The 26695-nt window shown below is 36.7% G+C and overlaps 1 protein-coding gene across 1 annotated transcript in view; it reads left to right on the forward strand.

The window, feature by feature from the left end:
* Window positions 1–26695, forward strand: part of LOC110950444 (neural cell adhesion molecule L1.1-like) — a 139646-nt gene that overhangs the window by 69147 nt on the left and 43804 nt on the right. Inside the window, 6 exon segments of the mRNA XM_051949515.1 lie at window positions 16183–16412; window positions 18832–18846; window positions 21165–21267; window positions 23900–24069; window positions 26171–26293; window positions 26377–26547. Coding sequence (XP_051805475.1) covers window positions 16277–16412; window positions 18832–18846; window positions 21165–21267; window positions 23900–24069; window positions 26171–26293; window positions 26377–26547 — 718 coding nt within the window. The 5' untranslated portion in view covers window positions 16183–16276.

A 26695-nucleotide genomic window follows, 5' to 3' on the forward strand; every position in this document is an offset into this window, starting at 1 on the left:
TTTTTATAATTTTTTCTTTTTTTTCTCAAACAGGGCACAGTACTACCTAGGAAAAACAGAAGGAGAACAAATATTAATTCACATGTTGACAGTGGGAAAAGAAACATGTATTTTTATAAAAGTTAATCTTGTTTTTACACCATTTAACCATAAAATTATATCATGTTTAATTTATTTAAAGTGGCACAAAATCGTAATTTTACTGAATTTATCAATGTTTAATGCTTACATTATTTTGGATTGTGTTGCAGATTTTTCCTGTTTTATTAAATTCCAAAACTATTTAGTAAAAATGCAGAAAATACATCAAATTCCATGTTGATTGTGGAAAATAAATCCGATTTTAATGAATATAAATTTAAATGTTAAATATTTCGCTTGAACCAGTTACATTATTTTTCCTGTATTTAAATCAACCAATAAAATCTTTGTTTTACAGATTTTTTTAATTTTTATTTTGCAAGAATTTGATAGAATAAATGACATATATTATATTTAGAGCCAAAACGATTAAATTCAAAATAAACTCACTGAACAATAACCTGCTGTTTAAGGTCAGTTCTTGTTTTCAGCTTTTATCATCTCAACTTCATTTTGTTACAGTAGTTATTTATAATTTACCATCATATTTACTGTAATTTATTGTGATTTACCTTCAGAAATTAATATTTTAGAGGCTGATTGTCTGTCAGGTTTGTGCTTTTGGGATATTTTCTGGAAGTCTGAGTGTCTGAGCTGCACAAAAGGAAGAAAAACCCTAAAAGATGCTTCCTAAAAAGAAAAAAAAGAAAAAGCCGACAGACTGGAGGAGGAGGATGAAGGTGGAGCAGAAACAATGGCAGCAGAAAGTGTCTGAGAGGAGGGAGAGGAGGGAGACGAGGAGGTGAGGAGGAGCAGAGGAGGAGGTGAGGAAGAGGAAGAGGAGGTGAGGAGGGGGAGGCAGGGAGTGGCAGCAGGAGGAGGAAGTGATGGAGGTGAAGAGGAGGAGGAGGAGGAGGAGGGTGGGGGATGGGAGGACCAGAGGAGGAGGGACGGGGAGGTGGGGGATGGGGAGACGATGCTGGAGTCGGGGGGGGGGGTTACCATGGCGACGGGGGAGAGGATGGGAGGGAGAGAAAACACACAAAGCAACCTGAGAAATCTGGTTTAATGGAAGAAACACGTGAGGGTTCATTTACCCGTTCCTGTCTGAGGAGGAGGTGAAGGAGGTCATGAGGAGGATGAAGAGGATGATAGTGGATCTGCCATCAGGGATTGTGTGTAACTTAAAGACAGAGTTGTGGTTTTGGACGGAGGTTCAGTTTTCATCAGACAGAAACAGAAATGTGCAGCTTTGTTCTCCTTCACTGACTCCTCTCTAAACCCCTCATGTTGTTAAAATAAAATATGTATGCATATCTATATATATATAACTTTGTTATATATATATAACTTTGTTTATCTAGTAGAAATAAAAATGATGGTAATTTAATTGTGCTTGGAATGTTGGAAAAACTACAGCACCCAAAAACTGACAAATTTCGAACTTAACAGCAGAAATTTATTTAAAAAAAGATGTTTAAGTAAAATTACGATTTGTATTTTTTTTAATACAGATTTTAAAGCTAAAAAAAACAAAGTGGTAAAACCATTTATTTCACTTTTTAATTATATTTATGCTTCAGTGCTGATTGGTTGTTGCTTGTGATGTTCAACCAATCAGATCCTGCTGTGGGCGGGGCTTCGCTAAAACCACAGATTGGGAACAGGAAGTAGCACATTTTATTTTCGTTTTGTTTGGAATCTGTTAAATAAAAATGCCATCGATCACCTGCTAGAGCTGTCATTGATCTGTAAGCACCATGTTGTCTGAACCTAGCGTAGCATTTAGCAGCTAATGTAGCATTTAGCAGCTCAAGCTACAAATATTTCCTTGAGGAGATGGTGGAGACCAAACACGAGCTAAAACTTTCGCTAATGTTGCTCTGACGTGTAAAATAAGCAGCAGTTTGCTCACAAAGCAACTTAAAAACTAGTTTGCATTGAGCTGACAGCGCCCCCTATCTGCAGGTGTCAATACATCCTCGTTCCATTTTATTTCACAGTTGAAGTCTCATTTTCAGCAAATTTAGCCACCAAAACCGCTTGATTAAAGGTCATTAAATTATCCTGTTGTGGGTTTAAAATACACATTTTCACCGCATTTAACTTAATTATTTCTTGAACACATATATGACAATAATTCGTTGCTTTGGTTTGTTTAATGTCAGAAAACAGTAAAAAATTATTTTAAAAATCAGTGTTTATCAGAACCAAAGAAGATAAATGTTGTTTTGTCCAAAGATATTCAGTTTATTGTGAGAGGAAGAAAAAAACATAAAATATTCACATTTTAGAAGCTTCAGTTGGAGAATTTAGACTTTGTATGATCTATAATCGCTCAAATTGACAGTTTATGGTTTAATAGCTGCAGGTGCATTTATAATATGTTATATTTTATCATTAATTCAGTGGATTTCTTTGTTGTCTTCTTTTATAAAAGTCAAACATTTTAGTAATAACTTCCACAGTATACAGTGTATTTACATTACACTTGAGCTGATTTTCCTTGAAAAAAAAGTCTGTTTTTACATGTTCTGATCAGATTTTTCATTAAAACTTCACTTATTTTCATTCATTTCGTGCTAAAATGTTCATTTTTCCATCCGAACCTGCAGAACGTCCAGATTTCTGCTGCTGTTGTGTGTTTGAGTGTTTGCGGCTGAATATTGGAGGATGTGATCCATATCTGATCGACTCTGAAGCGTTTCCTGTTTGTTTTTCTGCTGAACTGAGAGCAGAGGATCAGTCGATGCTGATTCTGCAGCGTTTTAACGACGAACACGTGACCGTTTATCGATCGATGCTGCCGCTGAGACTTCTTGTTGTAATCCGTCCAGCGTTAATCTCATTAGATTAATGAATTAATTAGAGATTAATGAGAGGATTACATCAGTTCGGGCGTCTCTCTGATGAATTGTAATCTCTTAAAGCCAAACTCTGCTTTTAAGGTCACTTTTCTTTTTTTTTTGTGGCTCTTTTGCTTCCGTATAAAACAGATTTATTGATTATTTTACTGCATTGTATCAGCTGAATGTTTCTAAAAGAAAATATGACGCCTCATCTGCATGTTACATAATAAAAATAAGAAAACTTATAAAATAAATAAGTATCTTTATAAAAGGAATTAGCTGAGGAAGTTAAATGTTGATATCTGGTTGTTAAAATTGTGGTTCATAATAAAAATATTTGTAATTAATTCATTTTTAAATGTATATCAGCACGACGTTCATTCACCAAACTTTCCACGTTTATTTCTGTCCATATTCTGAATTATTTCACAGAGATTTGACTCCTATTTCTTTAACTTAATAGTAGTTTTTGTCTAATACCAGCCGTCCACTTTTAGATTTTCCTTAATTCTGTCTTTTTAGTCCAAGCAGAAACGTTTAAATGTTCTGTGAAATGATCAGAACTGATCCTCTGAGGATCCTGAACGTCTCTAATATAATCTATCTGTTAGTCTGCAGACAGGTTTTAAACCAGCGTCTCCGTTAGCAACGGTCGGAGCTTCTGTATTCTCTGATAACATTCTGACGTTAAATCTCAGCCTGGAGCAGAATTCTACCAGAAACTAGACAGACGGAGACAGGAGGATGAAATATCATCATTTAATATAGCAAAGTATTATAATAAAATATAACAAAATATCCTAATAAAATATCCTTAAAAAATAATTAAAAATAATAAAAAAAAATACAATAAAATGTCCTAAAAATATAACAAAATATCCTAAAAACATAATTAAAAATCACAAAAAATATAATGAAATGTCCTAAAATATGATAAAAATATCCCAATTAAATATCATAAGATATCCTAATTAAATACTACAAAATATCAGAATAAAATATACTAAAATAACTTATAGAATGACATATCCTAATAAAATATAAGGAAAAAATCCTAATGAAATATAATAAAATATCCTAATATAATGTCATGAAATATCCTAATAAATTATCATAAAATATCCCAATAAAATATTTTTAAATGTCATAATAAAATAATCAAAATATCAAAATAAGATAAATAAAATAAAAATATAAAGCAGTTTGGAATTTCTGGAGAAAGATTCCAGTTTAAAGAGAAAAGGTTAAAAACGGCAAATTACTTTTTGAAGTATTTATAAAGATTTCTATAGTTTTGTTAAATTACAAATATTTATAAAAACAATCACTGAAAATTTTAATAATTTACATGTTGACTGTAAACAAAATAATATTTTTTTATTAATGTGGGCGACAAAAAGTGCACAGAAACTTTAACATCAAAAATTATATTTTAACTTTTTATACAAACTATAGAAGTCCAGTTGTATTGTATGAAAATCAGCTGTAAATAACATTATTTTATGGATATTTGTGGTTGTTTTTAACAGTACATATTTTGAGGGTTATAGTGTGGCACTGTGTTTTGTTTTTTTTTAAATTATTTTTCTGGAACCTTTGCTGCCTGATTTTCATCATTTTTTAAAATGATTTTTATTTTGTTTTTATTTATTTAAGTTTATTACAGATCTGCAGCTACTGGGTGTTTTCATTGTCGATTAATCTGTTGATTATTTTCTCAGTTAATTGAGCAGCTGTTTGGTCAGAAAACGGTAGAAAATTGCTTCTTCAAATGTCCCGTTTTATCTAAAGATCTTCAGTTATCTGTCACAGAGGAAATAAACCAGAAAGTCTTCACATTAAGACGCTGGAATCAGAGAATTTACCTTTATTTGGTGATTAATCTGTCAGCTGCTGCTCCTCTGAGATCATCGTCTGATGATCGCTCTGTCAGAGGATTTGTTCTGAAGCTGTCATTTACCAGAAGATGTGAGTCAACATTTCCTGCCTGGAAGTGGACATTTAATCTCATTTTATGTCCAGCGCATGATCCATCCTTCACAATAAGAGCGTCTGAGGACAAAGAGTCTTTCTGGACGCGGCTGTGAATCAGTTTTTATGAACAATCATCTCCTTTCAGTCAGACTTTATTATTAATGCTGCATAAATTTTAAAGGATCAGACCAGCAGTTTGCAGAATTCTTTTAATTGTCAATTAATTCAAACTTAATTAACTCGGAGCTCGTTAATTCTAAACGTGTTCACTGAGAAATGGAATCCAAAGGACTTAATTAAAGGAATAATTACCAGATAGAGTTTTAATTTAAATAAAGCTTTTAAGTTGCAAACATTACGTTGAGGTGTTTTGTTGACTTAATTTAATATTGTGTGCAATTTAAATTAAAATGTGTGGGTTTTTATAATTAAAAAATAATTTAAGTCGAGGTAACACAAATGTCCAGGGATGTTAGAATAAAAACAGACTTAATACTAAAATAAAGCTGTTAAAATGAGTTATCAAGTGAATTGTATTAAGTTAGCTCAATTTAAATGCAGTTTTAATTCAATAAACACATAAATTTGAGTATAAAGTTCCACCTAAATTGCAAATATTATTTTAAATAGTTGGACTGATGTAATAATGTTGCATCAACTTTACATTTTTGTGTCATATAAACTCACATTTCTGTGTTTTTTTTTAATTAAAGCAAAATTTAAGTTGAATGAATTTAATAATATAAAAAACTGAAAATATTTTGATTTGGAACGTTGGATTGTTTGAGATTAACAACGAGAAAAGGCAGACAGTTTAAAGACAGACAGACTAAAGACAGACAGTTTAAAGACAGACAGACTAAAGACAGACAGTTTAAAGACAGACAGACTAAAGACAGACAGACTTTGTTAAATGACAGACTGTTTTATATTCATGGAGTCTGAAGGACATCAGTCTGATCTGTAGTCACACAAAATCACATTAAACCTCCTATAGGTCACACACACACACACACACACACACACACACACACACACACACACACACACACACACACACACACACAAAGTGAGGTGTGTGATGAATAATGAATCAGGTGGATTTAGGTCAGTCAGTGAACTGGAGGAACAACCTGCTTCCTTTGTGTGTCTTATTGTAAATGTGTCTATGCAGAGTGTGTAGGGTGTGTTTTAGTGTGTGTATACATAGTGTGTGTTTTAGTGTGTGTATACATAGTGTGTGTTTTAGTGTGTGCGTATACGTAGTGTGTGTTTTAGTGTGTGTGTATACATAGTGTGTGTTTTAGTGTGTGCGTATACGTAGTGTGTGTTTTAGTGTGTGTGTACGTAGTGTGTGTTTCACTGTGGTGCTGTGTGTTGGGCTGGACCAGTCTTTGTCTCAGAGTGGAGTTCTGTATGTGATGTTGTGTTTCCTAACATCCATGCTAGGTGTTTACAGATGTTGTAGGTGACTGAGCTCATGGGTCTGAGTGATGTTCCCTCCTGCTGTATCTTCTGAAGTCCATGCATGTGTGGTATGTCCTCTCCAGGGTGGTCTGTAGCAGGATGGGTGGTCTGTAGTATCAGTCTATGTAGAGTCTCTTCTCAGGATCTCGTAGGTGTGAAGGAAAAACTTTCCCCTATCTCAGGTCATAATGGTCTTTAGACAGGCAGACAGAGGTCAGATATTCTCTATTCTGATGTGACTAAGCAGACTGGTTCTGTCCATGTTGGTCTTTAATCTAAATGTGACCTTCTCCCAACTACGATATAAACCCAAAGATCAGAGAGAATCCTCAGAGCTGCTGCTGGTGTTGCCTTCATGAACTGCTGCTCTGTCGGTTTTATTTCTAATGATATCAGTGAACCTCCAGAGTGTCTCTCTGCCTCCTCATCTTCTCTCGACATCGCTGAACTTCTACAATCATAGGTAGGACTGCCACTGAGTAAAGTCCTCAGTTTATGACATCTTGACCTACAGCATTTCGTCGTTACATTGGAACTGGTTATGGGCGGGTCCTTGGTTTACGATGTACGGCGTTTGGTCGGAACTGGTTACGTGGAACTAGTTGGCGAGCGCAGTGGATGAATACATCATCACGCGGCGCTATAAGACGGCATTGTTTACATTAGTTTACCAGTTGTACTCCACCTTGGATTCGTTAACTTTTTCATTATGACTCCCAGTGCAAGTCAGACTCTTCTGATGGCACCTCCATGGAAGTGAAATTAGATAGAATAAAACGCTCAGGTTGCAACATGTTCTGTTATCTTCTAGTAAAATGATTCATACATGCATGAAAGTCGTTGATGTTCATGACTTTTCTGAAGAACTGATCCATATTGTGATGCACAGAACGGCTTTGTTTACATTTTCACCGCAGTTTTGACTTACGGTGAAAATCGACTTCCATCGATCCGTAGAAACAGAACTCTGACGTGGGACTTTAGAGACTGCTGCTGATATTTTAAACGTGATGTGTTTCTGTGAGGTTGTTGTAGTTTCTGATGGCTGTGATCAGATCCACCACTGGTACCTGCTGTGGAGATGTGACCAACTTCAGTCCTTCTCTGGTTGGGTTAGTTCCTGATCCAATAGGGTTAGAAGACTCCAGAAAGACAAATCTTTCACCATCTTCCAGGAGTGTCCAGTGTCATGTAGGAGTTTAACGTTGTTTGTGCTGTCCTGTAGTGTTAAAACTGTGTTTTCTGCATCTGAGGTTGAGGTGGTTCCTGTAGTCTGTAAGTTTTCATGGCATCTTCTCCAAGTCCTCCACCAATCGTAGAGTGTTGATCCCAAAGATTCTCAGTCGTCCAGGTCATGGTAGTCATAGGAGCTCCTGTAGAACCCATCTGGACCACACACTGACACACAAATACACGACACAGTGTGTGGTATGAGTGTGTAGTACCAGTGTGTAGTTCCAGTGTGTAGTTCCAGTGTGTAGTTCCAGTGTGCAGTACCAGTGTGTAGTTCCAGTGTGTAGTTCCAGTGTGCAGTACCAGTGTGTAGTTCCAGTGTGTAGTTCCAGTGTGCAGTACCAGTGTGTAGTACCAGTGTGTAGTTCCAGTGTGTAGTACCAGTGTGTAGTTCCAGTGTGTAGTTCCAGTGTGCAGTACCAGTGTGTAGTTCCAGTGTGTAGTTCCAGTGTGCAGTACCAGTGTGTAGTACCAGTGTGTAGTACCAGTGTGTAGTTCCAGTGTGCAGTACCAGTGGGCAGTACCAGTGTGTAGTTCCAGTGTGTAGTTCCAGTGTGCAGTACCAGTGTGTAGTACCAGTGTGTAATTCCAGTGTGTAGTACCAGTGTGCAGTACCAGTGTGTAGTACCAGTGTGTAGTTCCAGTGTGTAGTTCCAGTGTGTAGTTCCAGTGTGTAGTACCAGTGTGCAGTACCAGTGTGTAGTTCCAGTGTGTAGTTCCAGTGTGTAATTCCAGTGTGTAGTTCCAGTGTGTAGTTCCAGTGTGTAGTACCAGTGTGCAGTTCCAGTGTGTAGTTCCAGTGTGTAGTTCCAGTGTGTAGTTCCAGTGTGTAGTTCCAGTGTGCAGTACCAGTGTGTAGTACCAGTGTGTAGTACCAGTGTGTAGTTCCAGTGTGTAGTTCCAGTGTGTAGTACCAGTATGTACCTCTTCCCTCTAATCCGTCCACTTTCTCTTCCTTCAGATCAGAATCTATCAATGAATTAATTTCTCGCTCCATCGCCTCCAATCCGTCCAGCTGCCCCTCTGGTAGCCCTGATACCCCTGAACCATTCTGTTACCCCCCTCTGGTAGTCCTGATACCCTTGAACCAGTCTGTTACCCCCCAGCAGAAGATCTACCCATTTTCCTGCCCCTGATTCTCTTCTTCAGTCACTTTGATGCTTTTCCCAGCGGTCTGAATCTAAACGTTAAACTAAAATTAGCGTCATCCAGCCTCTCCAGACTGTTCCTCTCTGCTACCTCCTCTGTTCACTGTTTCTGAGCCATGCTGCTTTTATTTTATTCATCCACTAGCTTTGGTTTTCAGTCTCAAATTGGCCAAAATTATTTGAAATTCGTCCACAAGTAACATAAAATTGATCCAAAAATGTCCAAAATGAGTCAAGAGTTGTTCAAAATAAGTCAAAAATGGTCCAAATTTTCTTGAAAGTTCATGAAAACATCTGGAAATCTGTCATTTTAAACACATTTGAGTCATTAAGGTAAATGTACATCATTTTGGACACATTGCAGCCTCTGCTCATCATCTGTAGAAAGATGTATCTCCATGCTGAATGGATCTCCAACAACCTGCTCCTCCGTTCACTGTTTCTGAGCCATGCTGCTTTTATTTTATTACGTTTGGACAAAGTTTGAGCTATTGTAGATAAGTTTCAGAGTAATTTAGGTCGCATTTAACCATTCTTTTAATTATTCTGCACAAGTTTAGAGTCATTTCGCACAGAATTTATTTCAGATTTAATTTTGTCATTTTGGACCATTTTGAAGTAATTTTGGACAATTTATAAGTCATTTTGGACATTAATAGCTTTAATAATTCTGGACAACTTCTGAATATTTTCACATAAAACTAAGGTCTTTTCAGGTTTTATTTTGTCATTCTGGCCAATGTTTGAGTCATTGATTACCATTTCAAAGTCATTTTTGACTAATTTTAAGTCACGTTGGACTTTTTTTGTAATTTATTGTTATTTCAGACATTCTTTTGTCATTTTGAGCCATTTCAAAGTAATTCTGGACAAATTATAAGATACGGTGGACATTTTTTTGTGTTTTCACACAATTTCTGATCATTTTTGACCGTTTTCAAGTCATTTTGTATAATTTTGTGCCATTTTGGACAATTTTTAAAAACAATTCTGGACACTCTGAGTCATTTCACACAATATTTTGTAAATTTGGAAAATTTTTGAGTCATTTTTGAAGAATTACTATTCATATTGGACATTTATTGTGATTTTCTATAATTTTTTAGTAATTCTGGACAGCTTTGGTTGTCCTCTCAGTCTCTCTGTGGAAACACTGCCTGCAGTTCAACCTGGAAACTCTGAATTTTTGTTGTGTGATTGTTGGTCATAGCTGAGTGGATCATAGCTTCTCTGTTGTGTTGAGGAGAACAGAATTTTTTTTAATGTTTTTATTACAAACATTTTATTTTTGGCAAAATTTTGAATAAGACATATAGAATGAAATGATTCTGATAAAATGTCACAATTTTAAGCTCAGATTTATTCAATTTTTCTAACAGACCGGCATAAAAATCTGTAAAATCAGATGTTCAGTTGCTCAAAGTCGTAAAGAGGTTTTAGTTTTTTACAGAATCTGGTGCATTTGGTTTATTCTTGGTGAATATTTAAATGAAACATGAAAAATGTGCAGAACAGGAGATTCGTCGATTTAATTTCCACTCTGACAGCTCTGTCTCTTCTCTTTGTATTTCCCTTTTAAACCTTTTTTATTCTCTTTTATTCAGTCCAGTAGCTTTAATGCACATAGATATGTTTTTTACATATTTTTTTCTTGCCTACTGCAGTTTATCGTAAAGGCGTCACCAAAATAAAACACACCATCAATCTAGAATAAAGTGTTTTGTTGTGAAAAAAATTCTATTTTTAGCTGGTATTTGGTTATTTTTCCTGATGGAGTTACTCAGCACTCATGATGCATTCAAGGACTGTAGGAAAGTTGTAAACTCATCAATAATTTTTGTTTTTAAAGTTTCCAGCTCTTATAAATGGTGTAATTTATGACATATTTTTTACAGACAGAAAGTGTCGTTCAGATTCCTGCCTCGTAATTATCTCGAGTTCTTTTTCTCCGGCCAGCAGAGAGGAAAGTGTAATGTCATCAGGATGTTTGTGGAGCAGGAATTAAAACTCCTCATCGCTCATCTCTAGTCCGGGGCGTTCCTCCTCCTCCTCGCCTCTAATGGCTCTCATTTTATTCAAGTGACCGGAATGCGACGACGCCAACAACGTGCTGTGTTTAATGTCACGATGCGTTTAATGTCACCCTGCAACAAAAGCAAAGAGGTTTCTGTCAGCGGAGGTCAAGGAGCTTTGGCTGCCTCCATCAAGACACTCAGAGTCTGAAAAGGAAGCGTCGTGTCCTTTCAGATTAAGACTTAATTGGCTAACGAGCTCCGTCCCTCCCCCTCCTTCACTCAGCGCTGCAGCAGCTCCATGAATATTCAGATTAAACACAATATCCACATGAAGGAGCAAAACCAGGCAGCAGGTTCCTGTCAGAGAACAAAAAACACTCAGTGGGACAAATTTATGCTTTAAACTAGCGATGTAAGATGAGAAAACGGGACCATTTTATGATTTACATTTTAAATCATCAGCGAACACACTCATAAAATTGTTAATGATCCATTTCAAACCAGCAGTGAAAGAAAACAAAGTACAAAACAAAAAATGGCATTCAATTCAAATTATTTACATTTTTTCTGTTTTAAACCAATAATTACAACAAAATTCAAATTACTATTTTTCTTTTAAATTTCAAACCACAAAATAAATTTTAAACCACCAATAATAAATTTCTTTTAAAAAATATTTTTATTTCAGTTTTAAACCAACAACAAAATTCTATTTTTTAGATTTTTTTTATTTAAACCAACAACAACAACAAAATTCTATTTTTTTTAAGATTTTTTTTGTCCTAATTTAAACCAACAACAACACAATTAAAAAAAACTTTTTATATATTTTGGTTTCAAAACAACAAAATTCAAATATTTTTATTACTTTTTCTATTTTAAAGCAACAGTGACAACAAAAATCTATTTTTTCTTTTGGTTTTAAACCTAAAACAACAACAAAATTTTAAAAAATCTGTTTTTGAGTTTTAAGCCAACAATGACAACGAAATTCTATTCAGATTCAGAGTGAATTATGGGATGTTCAGGCTCCAGATTCAGAGTGAATTATGGGATGTTCAGGCTCCAGATTCAGAGTGAATTATGGGCTGTTCCGGCTCCAGATTCAGAGTGAATTATGGGATGTTCGGGCTGAGCTCTTCATTACCTTCATGAATATTTAAATGAATAACCAGACCCCGTGTTTATGTTCTTCTGCTGGCTGTTATTGGAGGAAGTGATGCATGCTGGGACGTCTCCTCAGCTGTCCATTATTCCGCCCCGTGGTGTCGGGCATCGCTTGCCCCCCGCTGCTCTGTTCGGGTCATTTATTTTGAAAATCTGGCCGGCAGGTAGCGGCGGGTGTCAGGTGTGAGTTCCTCTGTGATGTGTGGACGGCTGAGGACAATAGACAATAGGAGCTGGAGGGGGGGGGGGCGTGTTTGGGGACAGGTTGGGTAATTATGGGATGTCGGGGGGGCTCCATTAGCCAGCTGTCACTCCCTCCCCCGGCCCTGAGGCTTCAGCTGCTGACGCTAACGGAGCTCCACGGCTTCTGGCTGCTGTTACAGCCAGACCTCTTAAAGCTAGACCTCAGCCTGGTTCTGGTCCAGGTCTGGCCCAGTTCTGGTCCGGTTCCTCCAGAACCGACCCGCTGGGCATCTCTGCAGTGTTTCTGCTCACAGCTGTTAATTTAACCTCCATCACATCCTCTACTGACTTGATTAGATGTTTTAATGAAGCTGCTCTGTGCTCTGAAGCGTCACCTCCATGTTCTGATGACGTTATCAAAGAAAACGTTTTAATAGTGTCTCATTTTATTGTCATTTTATGTCTCATTTTCATCATTTTCTTTCTCATTTTTATCTGATTTCCTCTGTTTTTTCATTTTGTGTCTCATTTTTGTCATTTCTTCGCATTTTCGTCATTTTCCTTCTCGTTTTTGTCTGCTTTTGTCTTATTTTTTGTCATTTTCTTTCTTTTTATCTGATTTCCTCTCATTTCTGTCATTTTGTTTATTATTTTGCCATTTATCTCTCATTTATTCAGTTTTATTCATTTTTGTTATTCTGTGTCTCATTTTGTCATTTTTCTCATTTTTTAAATTTTTGTCATTTGTGTCTCATTTTTGTCAGTTTTTTCTCATTTTTGTCATTTTCTTTCTCATTTTTGTCATTTTTTTCTGCCTTGTTCTGGATGGAGAGCACTTTGCTTCAATCTGTGGTTGTTTAAAGTGCTATATTTGGATTGGATTGGATTTTTTCTCATTTTTGTAATTTTGTTGTAGAAATGAAACCTGACTGCAGGACTGGATTAAACTTCAGCTCCTACAGAGATGTTTAGAACCTGCAGCAGCTCCAATGTTTGTTCGGATCTAAAATAATTAATAAGTTGCGATATTTATGTAGCCAACAGTCTGTCTGTTGGAACCAATAAGGTAGAATTCCAGATAGAAACATTAAAGATCGACTTATTTTTTTTGGATTTTAGGTGTTTTTAATTAGTTTTTTTACTCGTCTGTCTGCAGTTCAACTGAAAAATTGCTGATTTTCCGTCAGATAATTGTTGGTCACAGCAGAGTCATTCTTATCTTCCTGGTTTTATCGAGGAGTGTAGAATTTTCTTTTTTACAGAATCTAATTGAAGCAAATGGTTTATTTTAAATAATTTTGTAACCAATCACGAGCTTCAGCTCAGATTTGGTCGATTGTTTCTGACAGATGATGAGTTCAAGGACCGTCTGAAAGTTGAAAACGTGGTGATTCTTCCTGTTGTTGCGGTTTGTGGCAGATCAGAGGTGTTTTTTAAGGACAGCATGTCTTTGTGTTTCTCTAAACTAGAAAACCTTGAAGAAGAAGAAACGAGCAGGAGTTCAGGGACCTGAATGGTTGATAAACTGAGGAATCCTCTTCAGTTTATTCCCTTAAATTCATTCTGATTTCAGGCTTTAAGTGGCGCCTTCGGCTATTTTTAGTTCTTAAAGTGCTGAGCGGATTTTAAAAAAGGATTTCTATGTAATCCCTCCAGTAGAACCAGGAAAAACTTTGAGGTTTCAGCTTTTCCTCCTGCTTTAACCCCAGCATCGTCACGGGTCGCTGTTCAGACGGCAGAAAACAAAGGATGGAGGCGGATGAGGGGCAGCGTCTTTGTGATGTGATTAGAGGAAGATGTTTCCTGCTGCTCTCATCTCATCTCCACTTTATCTCCATGACCTCAGGATGCCTGAAGGATAATCTGCTGCCCGTTAGACGCCAAAAACCAGGAGAAAAAACAGGAAACGGGGTCGCTTTAAAGCATGAAAAAAGGAAAAGATAAATACTTTTACTAGAAGCAAACAACCCAAAACTAGACTTTAAGTTTGTCTGTTTTAAACTAAAGAAATCCACGAGATTTTTTTCTGTTTAAAACCAACACTGACAAAAACAGAAAACACGTTTGTTTTAAAGCAGAAAAAAAGGAAAATGTTTTTATTTAGTCATTCATTTTAAGCAAACAACACAAGTTTATGTTTTAAACCTCAGAAAACAGCCTCATGAGATTTTTTTCTATTTAAAAACCAACAGTAAAAAAAAAACAAAACAGACAATAGGGACATTTTAAAGCAGCTAAAATATCGATATATACATACATTTTTTAAAATATTTTTTTCCCTTAATTTACTCAGTTTTCTATTTTGAAACCCAAAATGAGAAAATGGGTCCAATTTTTTTCCCATTTAAAAAAAATTAAAAATTACAGAAACTGTCAAAAAACAAACAAAAAACAAGCACATTTTATTTTCCCATTTCATTATTGATTTCTTGTTTCTTCCATTTTAAACCAACTGCAAAATAAATGAATAAATATTTTTTTAAAGTAAAGAAACACACAAAGATAGACCCGATTTTTTTTTCATCTTCAACTAAAGTGAAAAAATACAAAAATTACAAAACTGTCAAAGAAACAAAATGTATTTTGTTTTCCCATTTTATGTGTTTTTATTTTTCTATTTTCTACCCACTTCTAGTTTGTTTTTTAGATTTTAATCCACAGTGAAACTACAAAAAATAAATTAATAAAAAAGAAAGTGTTTTCTAATTTTATACTTACTTTTGGTTTATCCAAAAAATAAATTAAGATACATCTAGAAAAAAGGCCAATAAACACAGCAAAATACGTCCATTTGGTGGCTTTATTTTCCTTCTTCATTTTAAATGGACAATCTAGAACAGACTCAATGTAAATTTTTCAATTTGAACCAACAGTTAAATCAAAGGAAATATTTTTTTTATTTTAAACCAATGAAGAAAAAAAAACAGAGAAATAATCCAATTTTATTCCAATTTAGCCCTTGTGTTGTCCTTATTTACAGGTTAAAAAAACAGTTCCCATCTCTGAAAAAAATCCAAACATTCCGGGAAAACTTCCCCAAATTTAGAAAAATTTGCAAAATCCTCAGGAAGAAAATTTCTTCAAATGTTTTTTGAAAAAAAGAAAATCACCAAATTTGGTAAAAAATTAAAATTTAAAAAATAAAATTGTAATTGTTTTGAAAAAATGAATAAATTTTCCAAAATACTCCTAAATATATCTGAAGTGGTTCCATATGTATCAGTTAAAGTTTGAATAGTTTCTTTAAGAACATTCAGAAAAAAGTTTTTTTTCTGAATGTTCTTAAAGAATTTTTTTGGACATTTCTGTTTTTTTCACCAAAAACCCAAAATGTTGAAAATGTGGAAACTTTTATTGTGAAAATACATTTTTTTTCCACATTTTCAAACTTTTTTTGACCCACAGGACAACAGGAATGTTAAACCAGCAAGAACAAAAAACAAACAAACAAAAAAAAGCAGTGAGAACAAAACCTGTAAAATGTCTGACCCTTTAATTTACTCCATGAACTTTTAGTCTTCTGTCGACTTTACCGTTTGTGTTGGTATTTTGGAAGCTGCTGTTGGAATTTGTCTGGATTTTATGATAATTACAGGACAGCATCAAAAACAATAATCTGTTTTCCTCACGTCCATTAATGGTGGAAATCAAACAGAACTCAGTGGAACCACTGGATTGGTTGGAGCCCATTTTTAATTTGACCAATTAAGACCAAAAATAACTGGCCTGTCTTTGTTGTTGGTGTTTGACACAGAAATAGATTATTCATGATATTTCAACACAATCTGATGAAAGCCAGACGTGCTGTGAGGTATTTAATGGAGCTCCAGATGTTAATGAGGACGTTTCCTCTGCTCTCACACTGACTTCATTAATGTTGACTTCTGTTTGCTCAAACTAATCATGTCTTTGCTTCCTGTTCCCCTGTGACCTCCTCCCCCACCGGCCCTCCTTTGTTCTGGCTCACTCCTCCCCCTTGGTCCTTCCCTGGTCTTCTGTCCTGGTTCCTCCTGGTCCTCCTGGTCCCTCCCGGTCCCTCCTGGTCTTCCCTCCTGGTCTCCACAGTGGACCACCCCATCCTGGCTGTGGTTGTGTCGTTGTCGTTGTGTGTTGATGAGTGTGTGGGTGTGTGGCGTCACTTTTGATGGGACTTTGAGAGATGTCGTCGTCGTCGCAGCGTCGGTGGACGGCCTATAAGGGGCGGAGCTTCCCCGCCCCGCTCTTCATCGCCGCCCTCCTCTTCCTCACCTCATCGCCTCCGGTCGCTCAGGGAGCCATAGACATCCCCAAAAGCTGTGAGTAACCATGACAACACCTCCCAAAATCTCATAACACCTTCTAATACCAACTAACACCTCAGAACATCTCTAAACCCCACCAAACACCTCCCAGTGCCTCCCAACATTTCCAAATGTGTCATAACACCTTCAAGCTCCATCCAACACCTCCTAGTATCTAACACCTCCAAGCACTTCCACCAACTTCCCAAGAGCTTCCAACACTTACCAACACCATCTAACACCTCCAAACATCTCTCGATTCCACCCAACACCTCCCAAAGCCTCCCAACATCCCCAAACACCTCAAACTCCATCTCACACGTCCCAACCTTACCCAATATCTAATACCACCCAACACTTACCCCATCCATCATCTCCAAACACCACCTAGCATCTTCCAACACCACTAAACACCACCTAGCAACAACTAGCACCACCTAACATTTCTTATCACTACCTGACACTATCTAGAACCACCTAGCACCAACTAGCACCATCATTAAAAAGTGATAAATCTGGACCCACCTCTATGGACTTCAAAGACCTGGAATGTTCTAAGTGAGACTAAACTTAAAGACTGGAAGCAATAAAGGAGAGCATCCCCTGGAGAAAGTTGTAGAGTAGACCTACCAGCAACTGTAGAAAGTTCTAGAGTAGACTTACCATCAACTGTAGAAAGTTCTAGAGTAGACCTGCCCACAACTGTTCAGTTGTGGGTAGGTCTACTCTAGAACTTTCTCCTTTATGGACTTCAAGGACCTGGAACTCTGGAAATACTCCCAGTATGAAAGTAGAACTCTGATCAAGAATAAAGTTTTTGGAGATGAAGAACTAGGTGGTTCTGAGGAGGTTCTGGTTGTATTTTAATGGAATATTCTCTCTTTTTAACCTAATCTGTGTCATTTTGAGGTGTTTTGAATCGGTTTGAAGTGCGTTGGTTAATTTGTGTGTAATTTTAAAAAGTACCTCAAACAAAGTAGTTTTTAGCATTTTGGGTTGATTTGAAACTCATTTCAGACAGGTTTCAGATGATTTTGAACAGATTTTTGAACAATATTTGAGTCATATTGATGATATGAGTTTTTATGGGCTACTTTATGAGTGATTTTTGACAAATTTTCAAGTTTTTAGTCGCTGTGGGAAAGTTTCTAGGTGTTTAGTGTCGTGTTTGAGGTCATTTGGTCGATGGTTTTGATATTTTGGTCACATTTTGAGTTGTTCTGGAAATAAATCCAGGCAATTTGAATCAGGTTGAGGTAATCTGAGCATTTTCTGAGTCAGTTTTTTGTTTTGTTTTCTTTTCTTTTACAGATTTTAGCCATTTTGTGCAACTTTTTTTTGTAATTTTGGACAATGTTTAAGTCATTTAAAGCAAAATGTGTGGTTTTGGAAAGGTTTAGATGCTGTTTGGGTATTTTTTTCAGTCATTTTAAGGTTTTTTTCAATCATATTGACAAATTCAGTCTTTATGGACCGTTTTATGAGTCATTTTTTGACAAGTTTTCAAGTTCTGAGTGATTCTAGAAAAGTTTCTAGGTGTTTAGTGTCGTGCTTGAGGTCATTTGGTCGATGGTTTTGATATTTTAGTCACATTTTGAGTTGTTCTGGAAACAAAGGTAATTCGAACAGGACCTAGAATGTTCTAAGTGAAACTAAACTTAAAGACTGGAAGCAATAAAGGAGAGCATCCCCTGGAGAAAGTTCTAGAGTAGACCTACCGACAACTGTCCAGTTGTCAGTAGGTCTACTCTAGAACTTTCTCCAGGAGATGTTCTCCTCTATGGACTTCAAGGACCTGGAACTCTGGAAATATTCCCAGTATGAAGGTAGAACTCTGATCATTGATAACGTTTCTGGAGATGAAGAACCAGGTGGTTCTGGTGGAGGTTCTGGGTGGAAGATTGATGGATTTTTCATGAAGCGACCCGTGAATAAAAGCGTGAACTTCCACCGTCGGTCATGTGGAACCTAACCTTAACTCGGTTATTGCATCATAAATCAAATCTCATTGATTGGTTGTTTTATCCTCACTTTACTTAAGTGGATGCTCCTTTTCATGCTTTTTTTATTCACTCTGGTCTTTGTTTGACGTCTTCTGAGGTCAAATCCTGGATAACAAAGACAAACACATCCACATGAGAGCAAACATGGATGTATTTAAACACAGAGAGAGGTTAGAGGTGGAGTTCAGAGGTGGGGTGGATGAATCCCAGAGGAGGAGGAGGAGGAGGAGTCAGGTTCAGATTGCCCTTCAGCACTCGACCTTCAGCTGTGGGTGGGGCAGGAAGGAGGAGAAATAAAATACCGACAGGAAACACAGCGGAATGAAAACTGAAAGGCACATAGAGCAATAAATGAGCTGATGTATTTATGTTCTGCATGTCTGTTAAACGTTTCCTTCTGCTTTCTTTCACTGCTTCCTCTGGACTAACAGATAAAATAAACAACAGTAAGTCTTCTTCCTCTTTGTTTTAATAAACAAACGTGTTTTTCTTCACTGTGGTTTATTTTTCCCAATCTTACAAAACAGAACGATGAAAACCAGAAAAACAAGAAAAATTGGAGCTGGATTTCTTTGATTTGTCTGTTTTGTGTCTCACTGGGACTTTTTCATCTCACTTACATCATTTTGTGTCTCGTGTTTTGTTTGTCACTGTTTGGCTGATTTTTGTCGTTCACTTTCACTTTTTTCTTTTGTGTCATTCTTTGCCCCTTTTTGGCATTTTTAATGTCATTTTTGTCATTTTTGTGTCTCATTATTTTGATTTTGTGTCATTTTTGTCATTTTTATCTCATTTTTGGCATTTTGTGTCTCATTTTTGTCATCATGTGTCTCATTTTCATTATTTAGTCTCTCATTTTTGCCATTTTTTGGTCAATTTTGTCATTTTTATTTAACTTTTGTTGTTTTTTATCTATTTTTTTTGTCATTTTTCTGTCTCATTTTTGTACTTTATTAATGAATCTTTGCCTTTTTGTGTCCTTGTGCCTCATTGTTGGAATATTGTTTGCATTGTGTTTCATTTTTCTCATTTTAAACCTTTTTGTCATTTTGTGTCTCATTATTGTGATTGTGTGTCAATTTTGTTGTTTTATATTCCTTTTGTGTTCTGTGGCATTATTTGGCCCTTAACGTCATTTTTTATTTAATTTTTGTATTTTTTATTTAATTTTGTGTTTCCTTTCGTTATTTTTTCTCATTTTCGTCATTTTGTATCTCTTTATTTTTGTCAATTGATCCAATTTTGTTAGTTTTTATCTCATTTTGTCAGTTTGTATCTCATTTTGTTAGTTTGTATCTCATTTTTTAAATTTTGTGTCTTGTTTTTGTCAGTTTGGGTCTCAGTTTTGTTGTTTTGTTTCCATTTTTTGTTTTGTGACATTGTTTAACCCTTTTTTTCTCCCTTTAAATCTCATCTTTGTCCTTTTGTGTCTAATTTTTGTTTATTTTGTGTCATTGTTTGGCTGATTTTTGAAATTTTGTAGCTTATTTTGTCATTTCATGTCTCATTTTTAATATTTTGTGTCTCGTTTTTGTTGTTTTGTGTCATTTTGTGTCTCATTTTTGTCATTTTATACCCTGTTTTTTATGTCATTGTGTGTTTAATTTTGGTTGTTTTGTTTCTTGTGTTTGTCACTTTGTATCTCGTTTTTCTTGTTTTGTGTCTGTTATATTGGTAACAAATCTCATCACTTGGATGCTTATTGTTTTTGTTGGGGGTTTTTTTGGTTCACAATGATTTGTTTGTAGTTTTTTGTTTTACTTTTTTGGTCACGGTTGGAAAACTGAACCTGACAGCAGGACTGGATTAAACCTTTGGCTCCTAAGAGATGTGGAGAACTTCCAGCAGCTCTAATATGTGTTAAGATTTAATAGAATTAATAAGTTGAGATAGTAAAGCAGTCAAAAGTCTGTCTGTTGGCACCAGTAAGGTGGAATTCCTGATAGAAACACTAAAGATCAATTGATTTTGGGACTTTTGCTGAAGTTTTTGCTGATTTCTTGATGCTGTGACTGTATTGGTTGACTTGTTCCTGTAATGAACATTAATTCCTGATGCTTCCTGTCACTTCCTGCAACTTACACTTCCTGTGTGGTTTCTGTCACTTACCTGTAACTTCCTGTCACTTCCTGTGTGGTTCTTGTAACTTCCTGTCACTTTCTGTGTGGTTCCTGTCACTTCCTGTGTGGTTCTTGTAACTTCCTGTCACTTCCTCTGTGGTTCCTGCCGCTTCCCTGTAACTTCCTGTCACTTCAACTTCCTGTTACTTCCAGTGTGGTTCCTGTTACTTCCTGTGCCGTTCATGCTACTTCCCTGCAACGTCCTGTAACTTCCCTGTAACTTCCTATGACTTCCTGTAACTTTCTGTCACTTCATGTAACTTCCTATAACTTCCTGTGTGGTTCCTGCTACTTCCCTGTAACTTCCTGTCACTTCATGTAACTTCCTGTAACTTCCTGCTACTTCCCTGTAACTTCCTGTCACTTCATGTAACTTCCTGTAACTTCCAGTGTGGTTCCTGCTACTTGCCTGTAACTTCCTGTCACTTCAACTTCCTGTTACTTCCAGTGTGGTTCCTGCTACTTTCCTGTAACTTCCTGTGACTTCCAGTGTGGTTCCTGTTACTTCCCTGTAATTTCCTGTCACTTCATGTAACTTCCTGTGACTTCCAGTGTGGTTCCTGTTACTTCCGTGTAACTTCCTGTCACTTCCTGTAACTTCCTGTCACTTCCTATAACTTCCTGTCACTTCCTGTGTCTTCCAGTGCTACAACCTCCGATTCTGACAGCGACTCCGAAGTCCTTCACGGCGTTTTCTCCAGAAGACATCTACCTGCCCTGCGAGGCCTCCGGGAACCCTCCGCCTACGTACGTAGAGCGACTGATTAATGTGATGAACTGACCGCTTCCTGTCTGGCCTTTATGTTGCCATGGAGATAAATGTTGTTCTCAGTAAATCACAGCAGAAACTGAATTATCTCTGATTTTCCAGTTTCTCATCGTCCTTTTTCTTTATTGTCCTCCTCACTCGCTGTCTGATCCTTCAGTTTAATCAAATTCAAACTCGGCTTTTTTAAAATCCTGTCAAAGGATGAACTTTTAGAACCTCAGAGCTCATTTTTCACTTCAATGCAATAAAAAACATGGAGAGAAAACTCAGAGATGTCTTCTGTTAGCATGATGGAATCAGAAAATAAGAAAATTGAATTCTTAACTAAATTCTTTCTAAATTTTTGTCATTTTGTGTCTCATTTGTGTCATTTTTTAACCTAATTTTGTCGTATTATGTCTCATTATCGTGATTTTGTCTTTTTTGCCTTTGTGTGTCTCATTTTTGTTTTTGTTGTTGTTTGTGACTTTTTAAAATCAGTTTTTGATAAAATGTTTGTCATTTTGTGTCTAATTTTGTCATTTTTATCACATTTTTGTCATTTTGTGTATAGTTTTTGTCATTTTTATCTCATTTTTGTCATTTTGTGTCTCATTATCGTTTTGTGTTGTTGTTATATTTTTGTTGTTTTTTGAAAAATGTTTGTCTTTTTGTATGTAGTTTTTATTAGTTTTGTGCTATTGTGTGGCTGAGTTTTGTAATTTTATGGTTTGTCTGCACATTTTAAGTCTTTCCAGTAAAAAAAAAAAAGAACAGAAAAAAAGTTTTGTAATTGAAGAAATTATTAAATCTAAAAACTTTTTACTGTGGACATTATTTACAGTTTTGGCCTGCTTTTTTTGAACAATAATTATTATTTATTTTTATATATTTTTTAAAGTAAAGTTGTAAGTTTATTTTTTTCTGTGATTTTACGAGATATCTGTAACAAAATAAGAAAAATCTTTTAAAAAACAGCAAATCTCCCCCAAAACAAATTTTCCCTCCTGATTTAAATATATTGAAACTGTATCATTTTAGGGTTAATCAAAATAACAACCTATCATTTATAGAAATACGGATCTTTGATGTAGTTTAAAGCTTTCTTTAAAATTTCAGATGTAAAATAATTTTTTTCTGTGATTTTATGTAATTTAACCAAACAAGGAAAATCTTTCAAGCAAATTCGACTCCAAATTGTTTAACCGTAAGGTACACCGGCCCGCGGGCAGGCCGTTTTGATATCTGCATAAGCATTTTTCAAAATAGAACGACACTGCAAATGCGATTATGCAAACACTATACACACATAGAAAGCTGAGATTCTCATGAATCCGCCGGTATAAACCACTTTCAGATGTGATTACCACAGCGGGTAATATAAACACATTTGTCCAACAAACAACAAGTCACGTAAAGGTGTACAGCTCACCTGTCGACGCAGTTTGGACGCTCGTTTCTGGTCAAAAATGAAGATAATCCACAAAAACCGGCCAGAACCCAAGCGTAGCCATCCAGAGAAAACAATCCAGTATAATACTTTGTCCAAAACATGTCTCGAAATAAGAAAAAAATCCAGAAAGCGATCGGCTCCGTGCGCGTGCACGCTGCGCGTGGTGGCGCTGTGCGTTTCATATTCACTGCATTTTTGTAAATAAGTTTATCAAACATGCTTATATTTCCTTCGTTCGGCATTCAAAATGGATACTGAAGGCTTCACTTCCGCTTCAAACCGAACTTCAACCAATCAAGTGACTCTGTTCCGCCTACCACGGCGAAACAGCCAACCGTGGCCGAGACTGACAGATTTGGACTACATCACTGACTGACTTACTTCTCAGCAAATCATGTCAGAGGAAACGTTAGATTGACAGGCCTGGTAGCCAATGAGCTTGCTGAATGGCTTGAGTATAAATCCCGCCTCTGCCAGCGGGTTTATGTCATTTCTCAAACGTGTGCTTCGGGCTCCACCTGCAGCCTCTCTCTGTTCCTCTCAATCTGTGTGTGTGATCGACACTGAAGCCTATCTGAAGTGATTTTTTTGAGTTCTTTATGAGTTTTTGGAGTGAAAATAATGTGAAAATGGGCTGAAAACGAACAGATACCATTGTGCAGAGGGTATACAGAGGGTGTCCAAAATTGACAGGGGCGGGGCATATCAGTACAAATACATGTGTGAAACACTCATTTCTTGTAGTATTGCTCTGAAATTTTGACCTGAACTATGTAAGACCCCAGGCTTTTGCAATATTGTGTTTTCAAGCTCTTACAGTGCTGCCACACTGATTTTCAGGTGTTTTATTAGGGAAAAAATGTAGGCGAGAAAAAAATTCATCCTAATTCAGTGTGTGCCAACATGAAATACTCTGTGCCAGTAGCACCTAGAGTAATTCTGACTGCACTGGGTGAAAATTCAGGTTGTCTGCTTTCAAATGAGACCCCAACCATGCATGTACTCCAAACAGTTCAAGAACAGCATTCAATTTACTTTCTGTAGATCTTCAGTAGAAATTTCGGGCGGAAATTGTCTGTACTTTAAAGCGATGAAAAAATTTAATTTGACTGAAGGGTTAGGGTATTTAACAATCACACTTGTGAATTTATGCTGAAAGTGTCCGTTTGTTCCTTTAGGTTCCGCTGGATGAAGGACGGGGAGGTGTTCGGACCAGAGATGGAGGAATCTGGAACGCTGAGAGCCGAAGACGATGAACCTCTGGACTCGTACAAAGGAACTTATAGCTGCTACGCCAAGAACACCCTGGGAACCGCCATAACACAACCTGTCCAGATCATCGTAGAGTGTGAGTAGCACAGCTTAGCGAATATAAAGAAGAACAACCCACAAACACCAGCTAGATACACACAACAACACACAGACACCAACTAGATACACACAACAACACACAGACACCAACTAGATACACACAACAACACACAGACACCAACTAGATACACACAACAACACACAAACACCAACTAGATACACACAACAACACACAAACACCAACTAGATACACACAACAACACACAGACACCAACTAGATACACACAACAACACACAGACACCAACTAGATACACACAACAACACACAGACACCAACTAGATACACACAACAACACACAGACACCAACTAGATACACACAACAACACACAAACACCAACTAGATACACACAACAACACACAAACACCAACTAGATGCACACAACAACACACAAACACCAACTAGATACACACAACAACACACAAACACCAACTAGATGCACACAACAACACACAAACACCAACTATATACAAACAACAACACAAAAACACCAACTAGATACACACACAAACACACAAACACCAACTAGATACACACAACAACACACAAACACCAGCTAGATACACACAATAAAGCACAAACACCAACTAGATACACACAACAACACACAAACACTAATCTTGTATTTTAGTTCTTTCATAGATTTATTCAAGGTTTTCTGGAAATATGACAAAATCTTCTGAATCATAAATATACAAACATCAGTTCTAATATCTGGTTAAATTCTACTTCAGTTCAGTTCTTCTGGTTTCAATCTTCTGGTTCATCTTTGACTCCTCTGGACACTGTACCTACTGTCAAGCATGGAGGTGGCAGTATCATCATACTGTCAATTTAAATAGTCTTGGTTTTAAACTTTTTAGAAGTGGTTTCAGACTGTCATAGATGGTCTTTTTTAACCTCAAGAACACCAAACCTACCATCAAGCATGATGGTGGCAGTATCATGCTCTGGGGCTTTCTAGAAGAGCTTCTGGACTGGTTTCAGACTGGATGTTGGACTGGTTCTGAACTTTCTTGGGACTGGTTTCAGACTGTCCTCTGACTAGTTCTGAACATTTTTGGACTGGTTTAGGTTTGACTTTGGTCCTGGTTTTATACCTTTTTAGGAATGGTTTCAGACTGTTTTGGTCTTTTTTTTAATCCCAAGAACACCAACCCTACCATCAAGCATGGAGGTGGCAGTATCATGCTCTGTGGAACTGGAGCTTTACACAAAGTAAATGGAATCATGAAGGAGGAGGATTACCTCCACATTCTTTCAGTCAGGACTTTGGGGAGACCAGTCTCGAACCTTCATTCTATCCTGATGGAACCATTTCTTTACCACGTCTGATGTGTTTGGACTCATTGTCTGGTTGAAACATCCAACTGTGTCCAAGATCAACCTTCTGCTGATGGTTTTAGGTTTTGCTTCTTCTAGTTGAGATTTTGTATCTTTTTATGATGTTTTTCAAATCTAAATGGTTATTTAGATTTTTTGGTAAAGAATGATTTGGCATCTTTTTATTGATTTGGTTTCATTATTGTATTCTTGTGGTGATTTATTATCTTTTTGGGATGTTTTTGTGTATTTTTATGGTGATTTTGTACTTTTTGTGCTGGTCCACCATTTTTTGTGGAAACTTTACATCTTATGTGTTAATTCTGCATCTCATTTCTATTGATTTCTGTCTTTATGTGGTATTTTCTTTTTGTGATCAGTCTTTTTGTGTGTCTAAGATGCGGTTTGTCTCTGTTTGCATTGAATCCGAATCTGTTTGTGTTCATTTTGTGTTTGCTTCTGGTCAATTTTTGTGTCTTTTTGTGTGTTGTTGTCCTCATTTAGCCGGTCCTGGTGTTTGTTTGAGGTAATTTAGTTTGTCTTTGCTGTGCTTTGATCGGTCTGACAGGATGTCTGTCTGTTCAAGGTCGACTCCCAGCAACTATTCAGTAAATAAGTTAGAAGAATCTGGCAGTTTCCGGTTTGTGTCTCTGAAGCGTCTTGTTTCTGTAAAACAATAAAAGAGAGAAAGAGGTGAACCTGCTGCTGGATGTTTCAGTGAATCAAACTCTCCTGGTGTTTCTGTTTGTGTTTCAGCTCAACCCGTCCTCCTGAAGCAGCAGAAAGTCCATAAAAGCGCTTCTGAAGGAGACAGCATCATCCTGTCCTGCCATCCTCCTCAGAGCTCCACGCCTCCTCACATCCACTGGATGGACAAGAGTCAGTCTTTCTCTTCTTCCTGAGACTCTAACTGGTTGTTTTTATGCCATTAATAGTTTAAATGGCCGGTTGTTTCCTTCCAGGGATGGTCCACATCAAGCAGAGCGATCGGGTGACCGTCGGCCTCAACGGAAAATTGTATTTTTCCAACGTGCTGAAGACCGACAGCAGAGACGACTACATCTGTAATGCTCAGTACACAGAAGCCAGAACCATCCTACCAGAGACGGCCGTTACGCTAACCGTCACGTCCAGTAAGAACACACAATAAATACTCAATAAATACACAACAAATACAGAATAAATGCACATAGAGACACACATTAAGACACATACATGCACAGACAAACAACCACAGATACATAAATCAATCAAATACAGATAAATCCACACAAACATGCA

The sequence above is a fragment of the Acanthochromis polyacanthus genome, chromosome 6, assembly GCF_021347895.1.
Source record: "Acanthochromis polyacanthus isolate Apoly-LR-REF ecotype Palm Island chromosome 6, KAUST_Apoly_ChrSc, whole genome shotgun sequence".
Classification (NCBI taxonomy): domain Eukaryota; kingdom Metazoa; phylum Chordata; class Actinopteri; family Pomacentridae; genus Acanthochromis; species Acanthochromis polyacanthus.